This window comes from Elephantulus edwardii, unplaced genomic scaffold (genome assembly GCF_000299155.1).
Source record: "Elephantulus edwardii isolate Elephantulus edwardi_28Jun2011 unplaced genomic scaffold, EleEdw1.0 scaffold00463, whole genome shotgun sequence".
In the NCBI taxonomy this organism is placed as follows: Eukaryota; Metazoa; Chordata; class Mammalia; order Macroscelidea; family Macroscelididae; genus Elephantulus; species Elephantulus edwardii.
In genome coordinates this window covers 627,328-637,552 of record NW_006400213.1, presented here as the reverse complement: position 1 = coordinate 637,552, position 10,225 = coordinate 627,328, and the positions used below count along the sequence as shown (strand labels likewise).

General features: G+C 56.4%; 1 protein-coding gene across 1 annotated transcript; it reads right to left on the bottom strand.

The window, feature by feature from the left end:
• Positions 1-1,570: 1,570 nt before the first annotated feature.
• Positions 1,571-8,295, bottom strand: TUBB3 (tubulin, beta 3 class III). The gene is made up of 4 exons (XM_006902855.1): positions 8,239-8,295; positions 3,587-3,695; positions 3,073-3,183; positions 1,571-2,709 (listed from the first exon to the last, which is right to left on the bottom strand). The coding sequence occupies exons 1-4, from the start codon at positions 8,293-8,295 to the stop codon at positions 1,634-1,636; spliced, it is 1,353 nt and encodes a 450-aa protein (XP_006902917.1). The 3' UTR covers positions 1,571-1,633.
• Between the last annotated feature and the right edge of the window lie 1,930 nt (positions 8,296-10,225).

Sequence of the window (10,225 nt, the reverse complement as noted above, 5' to 3'; positions counted from 1 at the left end):
TGGAGGAGGAACAATTTCCTCCTGTACCAGTCAGATCCAAGTTGACAATACACACAAAAAATAATAAAATAAAATAAAAAAAGAAAGGCAGAAAGGCATATGATGTTTGGAAAGATGCAGGGTCAGTGGAAGAGAACTTCAATAAGGTGAATTGACACAGTGACTTTAACAGTGGACACAGGTGTTGTTCTCCTTTGGAACCCAAGGGTGCTGACTACTCCCACAGGCACCTGATGTGGTCCGGATGAGTGAGAGGGCCGAGGTCCTCCCTTCACCTCCCTCATGTGCTGAAACAGTGAAGCCCAGCACCTGGGCAGAGGGGTGTCCACCTGCTCTCATGAGTGACCCAGGGCTTTTCCTCCCCATTAGAAGACCTTCTGGGTTACTTCCAGAAAGGATGACTGTGTAAGTGTTTTGTCCACATGCAAGTATAAATGAGGACTCTCCAGAGCCTAGGACCACCGGTGTCTTCAGAAGGCGGCAGCCCAAGCCAGGTGCAGCCCCTAGGGTCTGCCCTGGTTATCTGTTACTAGACAGCACCCAAGGTCAGTGGGGACGGAGCATTTTCCTGTTCTCTGGACTCCTGCAGCAGCCACAGCTAAAGTCAGGGATGAGAGCAGGCATTGGGGCTCCACTCACACACCTGCTCCAGGACACACCCCAGGTGTCCATACTCTGAGTGAAGTCAGCATATAGCTGCTGGCTGCCACAGCTCCCAGTATCCCCTTCACAGCTCAGGCCACCCAGGATGTCCTGAATTAGGGCCTGGGGTCCCAGACGCTGGCCCTGTGGAGAGTTCAGTCCCCCATGGGCAGCGAAGGACAGCTGTCCCCCCCACCTTCTTAATCAGCCCTTGGCTTTAGGGGACAGGAAGAGGCAGGTAGAGAAGAGTCTGGCCCTGAATGGTCAAGGCATCAGACTTTCTTTCCTGAAGGAATGGGCAGTCTGGTTGTCTGCACTCTCCCAGAGCACCTCTGGTTAGTAAGTGGGCTCCCAGCCACAGGCCTGCTTCCTGATGCCAAAGTGACTGGCTGCCCTGCCACGCCCACTTTGTCTTCAGGTGTGAATGTCATCAGCCAAGGAGGAGGCATTTTCATCAGAGCCAGTGAGAGACTTAGCAGGGCAAGTCCTGCAGCCACCAGGTACTAGTGTGGGAGGCCACTCAGTGGTGTGCTGGCAAGAGTGGGTTTGGGTCTGGGCCCTTGTTGTCCAGGGCCCACAATCCCAGGTGGACCTCAGGCCCAGCACAGGCCACCAACTGGGGAGACAATACACTGGCCCCACCCCCACCTGCACCTCCCTGTCAGCCCCTCCTGGACCTCTGCCCACCTTCCCAGAATAAGAAGACAGCTCCGCACCAGGCCGGGGCATCTGGCAGCAATAAATTTATTAAGTATTCAAGAAAAATAAAAATCAACACAAACTAGTAAGAAAAACAACACAAACCGTCGATGTCAGGCCTGAGCCACAAGAAAACAAACAAGACGTAAGAGCAACAGAGACGTGGGTGGAGGACAGGACAGGGCTGGGGGCAGCGGGGCAGGCCCAATGCTGAGGGACCCAGGCAAAGCTGCTGCCCTGGGGGCAGATAGGACCACCCTGCCCCCACCCCAGCCCGGCTCCAGCACCCGCTTCACTTGGGGCCCTGGGCCTCAGACTCCTCATCCTCATCCTCGTACATCTCGCCCTCCTCCTCGGCCGTGGCGTCCTGGTACTGCTGGTACTCGGACACCAGGTCATTCATGTTGCTCTCGGCCTCGGTGAACTCCATCTCGTCCATGCCCTCGCCCGTGTACCAGTGCAGGAAGGCCTTGCGCCGGAACATGGCGGTGAACTGCTCCGAGATGCGCTTGAACAGCTCCTGGATGGCTGTGCTGTTGCCGATGAAGGTGGAAGACATCTTGAGGCCGCGTGGCGGGATGTCGCACACGGCCACCTTGACGTTGTTGGGGATCCACTCGACGAAGTAGCTGCTGTTCTTGCTCTGGATGGCCAGCATCTGCTCGTCCACTTCCTTCATGGACATGCGCCCACGGAAGACAGTGGCCACGGTCAGGTAGCGGCCATGGCGCGGGTCGCAGGCGGCCATCATGTTCTTGGCGTCAAACATCTGCTGGGTGAGCTCGGGCACCGTCAGGGCCCGGTACTGCTGGCTGCCGCGGGCGGTCAGCGGCGCGAAGCCGGGCATGAAGAAGTGCAGGCGTGGGAAGGGCACCATGTTGACCGCCAGCTTGCGCAGGTCGGCGTTGAGCTGCCCGGGGAAGCGCAGTGAGGTGGTCACCCCGCTCATAGTGGCCGACACCAGGTGGTTGAGGTCCCCATAGGTGGGCGTGGCCAGCTTGAGGGTGCGGAAGCAGATGTCGTACAGGGCCTCGTTGTCGATGCAGTAGGTCTCGTCCGTGTTCTCCACCAGCTGGTGGATGGACAGCGTGGCGTTGTAGGGCTCCACCACCGTGTCGGACACCTTGGGCGAGGGCACCACGCTGAAGGTGTTCATGATGCGGTCGGGGTACTCCTCACGCACCTTGCTGATGAGGAGAGTGCCCATGCCTGAGCCCGTGCCACCGCCCAGCGAGTGGGTCAGTTGGAAACCCTGCAGGCAGTCACAGTTCTCACATTCCTTCCGGACCACATCCAGGACTGAGTCCACCAGCTCCGCACCCTCTGTGTAGTGACCCTTGGCCCAGTTGTTGCCAGCTCCACTCTGACCTGCAGGAGTCGCAGTTGAGAAGAAGGGCCAGTGTCAGGGCCTTCAGGTCAGCCCTAGGGGGGACCACTGTGGGCGTCAGGGGTTCTGCTCTGCCTTCCATGAACGCCCCACCAGCACAGCTCCTACAGCCTGCCAACAGCTTGGAGTGCTGGGACTGCATGCTAGCACCCAGTGGGGAGGGTACTGGGACCAGAGTTATACCCCAGTGGACGCTGCAAGGGCTCTGGGATGAGTCACTTTTATTCATTGCCACCCCCAAAGATCCTCTGCTGAACCCACTTGACCCTTTCAGTGTGTGACATCCTTCCAACTCTCTAATGCTACATTGGCTAGGGTGCGACTGGGCAAGGCAGGGGACTCACCGAAGATGAAGTTGTCAGGCCTGAAGAGGTGTCCGAAGGCCCCAGAGCGAACACTGTCCATGGTGCCAGGCTCTAGGTCCACCAGGATGGCCCGAGGTACATACTTGTGAGCTGGAGGTGAGGAGGATAGTAATGGAGTTGTAACTCTGGCCCCTCCTCCTTCCCACCCCAGTTCCTGTCCTATCCTGCGGACTACACAGTCAGAAGCCTGGGGCCTTATACCCAGGGCAACCACATGACATGGAATCACAGCTGGCATCCCAGGAACCAAAGCTATACCTCAGCAGCCTCTATGAAAAGAGCCTTCCCCCCCCCCCCATGACTCTCCTCTGCCTGACCAGGCTGTGATCCATCTAGAAGTCCTTCTATCCCTTTGGCTTTGTCTGACCTGTAACTTGTCCACTCTGCAGCCCTAATGACCCACCCTTAGCTTCCATAACTGACCACTAGAGGGCAGTGAGGTTATGACCTGTCCATCAGAGTGCCCGTCCCCCCAGCTGAGATGGGTGCTCACAGGAAGCCTCATTGTAGTAGACGCTGATCCGTTCCAGCTGCAGGTCTGAGTCGCCCACGTAGTTGCCACTGGGGTCAATGCCATGCTCATCACTGATGACTTCCCAAAACTGCAGAAGGATGTGATAACAGGCTGGCCTCACTGACCAGTCCTTCCTGCACCCATCTGGGCTGTTTACCATGACCCCTTCTTTTCAAATGTGGAAAACATCAGGCTATGACACAGAGGGCAGTTGCCTGCAGCAGGGGATGGATGAAGGACTGAAGAGACAACAGGGGGGCCCACGTAGGGAGGGGCTGATCTTAGGTCCCCCAGCCTGTCCAGGGGAACTGACCTGGGCCTGGCTCTCAAGACTGACTCCAGTCAAAGCCAGTGCTATATCATTCCTATAGACAGACATCCATCATGCCTGCTCCCCAGCCAGCAGAGTGAGAGAGCAGAGAACAAAGCACATCAGGAGGCGTCCCCATGCCCTCCTAGCTTCCAGACCTCGTGCCAGCAACTGTAGATGGTCTCAAAGGTGCAAACAGGTATGGGGGAAAGCATTCATCCTTGCAAAGCATTGTCCAGCATCTGGTCCAGTGCCTTGTTGGCACAGTATGAACATCATCTGCATGATGGAAGGCCAGTGTCTGAGATCTCACACCCCGGAGACCCTTCCCTGCCAACCGGTACTGGGCAGGGCACCTCACTATCCCACACCTCCTTTTGGGTTTGGATGAGTTAATGGGTGTGAAGGCACCAAAACACAAAGGGCCTGTCCGTGTGAGTCACATGCTGATGAGAAAAGCAGGTTATAAAACAGTACGCATGTGCTCATTTATGTAAGGGTGCCTGGCAGATGCACAAAACCCACTCAGAGCTGCTGCCCCTGGGGATGTGGTGCTGACAGAAAGAGATGCTTCTTCACTGTGTGCCCTTTGGTGTGGCTGGAATCCCCTGTCATGTGCATGCATCAGCCTGGGAGGAAGGAAAATGAGTTAAAAATAAATTTTTTAAAGTCTAAACTGTAATTATGAACTCTTGGCAATGTTTGGAGGTCTGCGCCTAGCTGAGAGGGCTTGAGGGCGCTCCTTCCTCTGTGCATTTTTGTCATTGCTAAGTTTCCTCTTTTTTGCATTCTCCACTCATTGCCCTTGAGTCAGAAATTACTCATAAGCGACCTTTCATTGGGTTTTTGGAGGCTGTAAATGGCACAGGAAGGGATTCCCAAGCTTTCTTCCATCAAGCTGCTGCTGGATTCAGAGCACTGATGGGCATCACCTGGGGGTCAGCAGCACAATTCCTGTGGCCTGTGCTACCAGAGCTCCCTAACTGCATTAAAGAAAATAAAAATGCAGACATGTCGCTGAGGTGTATGTGACCAAGCCTGACCCTTCAGCCTGCTCTTTGAATGTGTCAGAGAAGCAGCAGAGCTCTCTGGTCCCAACAAACCCAAGGCCCCACAGAGCTCTGGTCTCAGGGACACTGGAGCCACAAACTTCTCTCATTTCAAAAAGGAGATTTACACGGGTCAGGAAGAGCATGACTTAGCCACCATGACATTAACACATCCATGAAAAGTTTTCTCAACTGTAAAACGGTCCTGGCAACAGTACGCACATTAAGAGGTTAACAGAGGCCTGGCCTGTGAAAGCATTTAGCAATGCCGGTTTTGTTATGTTAAAGGGCCTTAGATGCTAGCTAAATGTAAGTCATGCATGAGCAACTTAAAGTCAGGAATTTTTTAAAAAAAGAAATATGCATTGGACTGCAGAGGAGCAGCTGGAAAGAATGAGGCAGGTCATTACCACGACTGCAGCGCCTCAGCTGAAACAGAGCGCACAGTGCACGCGGAGTGAGGGTAAACTCAGGAAAGGGGCACATTCTCCTGTAAAGAGGCCTTTGTGGACATGGCTAGGAAGGACCTTGGATGAGGCACAAGCCAACTCAGCTGTTCCCTCCTACAGAGGCCTAGGGACTGAGGGGAGGACAAAAGGGTTACCTTATCTGCAATGCTTCCATTTCTTGTCTTTCACAGGGAATTAATAATTGCATATGCAATTAAATGATTAATACTTCTGCATAGTGTAAAACAATATATTGCTGTAAAATAATAACTTTGGCATAAGGAGTAACACTGGGGCTGCTAACCAAAAGGTCAGTACTTCGAAGTTTTCCGAAGATGGACAGACTCCACCTGTAAAGATGTCCAACCTCAGAAACTGAGAAAATGTCCCTTCTCCACACACCCCACCCCACCCCCCGCCTAGCCGGGCGGCGACCGCTGTCCATGGTGCTGACACGTTTAGTCCTCAAGGAGAGGGAGAGGAACCGTGAAGAGGAGCAGACTGGAGACTCAGTGCCGAGGGCCTCCAGTCCGGTCCCTCGCCCCACTGCCCCTTTAGGCCGAGCTGGAGTTGGGGCGGAACCCTCGCTTGACGCAAAGAGGGAAAACCCAACAGGAAACGCCTCCTCTTGGTGCGTCAGAGCTCCGCCCAGAGGCCCCGCCCAGCAGCCGGGAAGGAAGGGCCCTGGGGGTCCGCTGGCAAACGCCCAGTGCAGACAAAGAGAGTTCCAGACAAGAAAGGCATGAGGCGCCAGGCTTCCAGGAAAGGGGTCCCAGAGGGCTATAAGAGGAAATGGGAACCATGGAAGAGTCCGCAGTCCCTACATTCACTGCTCCCCAACCCTGGTGGGAGGGCGAAGGGTGTGGGGCCCGCCCTCCTCCATGCTGCACGCCCTGATTTATGCTCACAGACCGACTTACATACCTATCCCTCCACGGCCCTGCCCGCGGGGACCCTAGAGCTCCTTGACTAGATGGGCTCGGACAAGTGAATCCTTCCCATGGCCCCTGTGTGACCCAAATCAGAGACATGACACACCATCTCTAAGAGAACAGCGCATCTCAGAAACTTGGTGTCCCAAGGGCAGCTGCTGCGCTCTGGGCAGGAGGGGGACAGGCCACTTCACGGCCTCTTCCTCACTCTGGCTGCGAGCCCCTTCTGTGTGCTCTCTGGAGGGAAGGCTGCTGAGCAGTGGACAAGGGAGAAAAAGAACTCTTGCCCTCCAAAACGCAGCTCTCTGTGGCTTGAGTTGTTTAAAAAAAGGTTAATTAACAAACATTAAGAAATAATTCCAGAAGCAATAAAAGCAATAGGCAAAACCAAGTGCCACAGTTCTGAAACACAGATGTCCAGGTTGCGCCCAGTAGTGAGGCTGGGGCCACACCCTGTGTCCAGCCCCAGCTGCATCTTTCCTGGTGGCCTCAAGGGCCAATCCTAGCCATGGGAGGGAATCGTCTCTACCCAGGCCTTCCTGACCCCTCCCCAGTGACTCCTGGGCTGAGCAGTAGCAGATGTTCGGGGTAGGCCTGGCCCCTGTGACCGTGTTAATGAACCCTCTGCCCCTGAGACTTGGCCTGGGCAGCTGAGGCCTGACAAGAATTGAGGCTCCTCCTCTAGTTCCTTCCCTGAGCCCTCCTCCTTGGCCAGACACAGCTGTCCCTTCTCATAAATAGGGAGTCTCCGCCCTCCCAGCCACAGGGATCTCCACCCTCAAGCCCAAATTGCAATTTACACATCAGCCACAAAGCTGGTCCCCCCCCCATTAGCATTTTTGTTCTTGCCTGGTTTCCATAGCAACAGTCTCCAGAGGAAGGTTTCCTTGGCCCCTTCCCTTCCAGGACTGGTCTCCTTCCACCTCCTCCTCCAGGGAATCAGGTCCCACCCTGCATTGTTCCGAGAGGAGCCCCAATGTCGACAAACCCATGGCCCAGATACCTCTGCAGGGCTAGCAGCGCCACTGTTCGTCTTGCACCTGCTGTGTGACCTTGTGCAGGGGACAATCTCGGGACTAGGGTTGTGACGCCTGCCTCATGGGTTTGGGTGGGATTTCCAAATCACTTCCTCAGGCTCCCTCAACGTTGACCTCCAACATCCCCTCCTGCCTCGGCCCACTCATCTGTAAGATGGGCCAACAGTGGGAGTCCCCCACAGGTGGAGCTCCTGTTTGCATAACTGGGGTTTTGTTACCAAGTCCCCAAGTCCAGATGGGTGCGGTCGCCCCTCCTCCCCACCCTCTTAATCCAGGCGGGGCTGAGCTGAACTGTGGGGAGGGTCAGAGTGCTGCGCCAAGGTCACTCCTCACCCAGTAGCCTCCTTAACCCAACAAAGGAACGTGAGAGGCCAGGGCGCCCAGGGGCTCGGAACTAGGAGGGTGTATCACAGCCCTGGCCAAGAGGGTCTACTGCTGCTCCTGTGGGTGGAGGAGGGGCACATTATGGCTTTTGGGGGGTGGCCCCACCCAAACCTGCCCAACCACTCCATCTCGCTGAAGACTGGGTATGAATCCCAAAGAAGAGGGCCACGCCCAGGGAGAAGAGCCAGGGTCGCCTGTCCCTCGCGCCTAGCTGCACCCGACGGAAGAGGGCAGAGGCTAACCGCTGACAAGCCCTCCGCCCAAACACGCCTGCTAGAACCTGGCCAGGGAAAAAAAAGAGGCATTGGAGAGGAAGCGCCCGGCCGCCCAGCACGGGGGCGGGGGGCGGGGGCTCATCCCTTTGTTCCCGACTTCGCAGTCTGGACGCTGTCAGGCCACAGTGCACGGCGCCCCTCAACCCTGGCCAGCTCTGGCGGGGACATGGGCAGGGAAGGGGCGCGCAGCCTCACCTTGGCCCCGATCTGGTTGCCACACTGGCCGGCCTGGATATGTACGATCTCCCTCATCTCGGCGCTGGCGGATGCAGGAGGATGCGGACCCAGCTGGCTGCGGAGGGCCGGCGGTGCCCGGCTGCCGGCTCTTATACGCCGCACCCCGCCTGCCAGGCCGCTCGCGTCAGCGTCGCGCAGCCAATTGGAGGCCTCCGCGCACTGCGGCACTGGGTCCGCAGCATCAGGACCGCGCATCGTGTGGGTCCGCGCACAATGCGGCGAGCGCGCACCTCCTCGGCCATCCAGCACTGCTGGGCCAGACCCTCGGGACTTGGGCTGTAGGACTGCAGGGAGGGGCTAGCCTTGGGACAACGGGCTCCAGGCGGAACAATAGAAAACACTGGCCCTCAGACCCAGCCCTGTGCAGAGCCAGGGCAAGCGCTTAGCCTTGTGCTAATTGTTTTCTCACCACCACAAAAGCCCCACCCCACGACTTTGTAAAGGAGAGTCTTTCTTCTCCCTGCACTGTGTAGGGACCCTGTCTGTGGTTGTCGGAGATTAGGTACTCCGAGTTTTCAGATCCCTTAGAGAGGGGAGAGAGAAAAGCAAGTCACGAGAGGAGATGGGTGTGATCCCAAGGGCCCACGGGCTCGCAGGACATCTGCCTCCTGTCCCCAAAGACCCTACCAGATCAAATGAAACTTGCTCTGTAGGTGCTTTGCGGGGGGCCATCGGGTGTGCTGGTGTTCTCAAGCCCGGTAAGTGCAGGGAGGGGCTGAGCTGGGGCAGGTGGTAGCCAATGGTTCCCTCTGATGTCCCTTGTGCCCATTAGCAGTCTTGGGTCTATGGGTAAAGTGAGGCCAGTAGAGGCTTTGGACACTGGAGGCAGGATAGGAGGCCAAGTGGGTGAGCTGTGGACCACCTGTGCAGGGAAAGCATGTGTCAGGGTCCCCAGGGAGCCAAAGGCTGTGTCGTCAGTTTTCTGGAAGGAGAGAGTAAAACATGAAAGTGATGTATATACATCACACTGCACACCACAAGAGCTGCACACAAAGAATACCACACAGACACACAGTGACACACACACCATGCTCACACACATGCACAGAGATACATATGCACACCCATGGACAGACAGACACCATGGGTGCACACACACAGAGACACACACATTCCCTGCATGGAGACCACAGACACACCCCCAAGGCACAGCCTTCTTCTGAGTGGGGAACAAAGCCCTTCCCAGTCAGGAAGAGGCAGCCTTGTGAGCTGATCACCACCACCAAGCCCCCCAGGTTTGTGTGCATAGCAGTGTCTAGGTGGGTGTAGCTCTGCCCCTCTCCCCGCCCCATTCTCTTTCATGATCAGCTCAGTGTGGTAAGCCTCTTTTGTTCTCCAGAGACGCCCCCTCCCCCACATGCATTTATGAGGTGGCTCTTTGTGGTTGGCTCCTGGCGCCTGGAGCCCTCCTAGTTTCTATCTGGGGTCCCAGGGCTGCACTTGGATCTTCCTAGGTCCAGGCACTGGCCTTCACCCATCAGAGTAGGGAGGAGGCTATGCAGAGTCACTCAGCTTGCATCCCTGCTGGTGGCATCATGCCAGTCCAACTTGTCTGTCCCCAGAAAGGTCTGGTTCCAGCTCAAGCCTGACTCATCCTCCCACCCCCCCAGCACAGACCAGTGCTGCTGGGAAACAGCTCCCAGCCCCAAGGCTGCAGTCAGGACACACTGGCAGGCTGAGTTCCAGCACAGGACGGAGAGGAGCGGCAGCAATTTCCCGGATCTGACAGACACCCCCAGGCTCAGCCCCCTGAGCTCTTATCAGGAGGGAACAGATGGCTATTGGGCACCAACGCTCTAGAGGGAGGGGGCTGGTACGGACCCCATCCCACTCCAGCTTACCCTGCACTTAGAAGCCCTTGAGTCCCCTAGAAGCCTGAATCTCAGTGTCTTAGTCACCAAGGACAGTAATGTAGAGGCTGTCCTTAGGGCAGATCAGAGGTGTC

Coding starts and splice junctions, on each gene's coding strand:
- TUBB3 (XM_006902855.1), bottom strand. CDS start 8,295: ATGAGGGAGATCGTACATATCCAGGCCGGCCAGTGTGGCAACCAGATC. Junction 3,696..8,238: donor GCAACCAGATCGGGGCCAAG/GTGAGGCTGCGC, acceptor ATCCTTCTGCAG/TTTTGGGAAGTCATCAGTGA. Junction 2,710..3,072: donor GCCTGACAACTTCATCTTCG/GTGAGTCCCCTG, acceptor CGACTCCTGCAG/GTCAGAGTGGAGCTGGCAAC.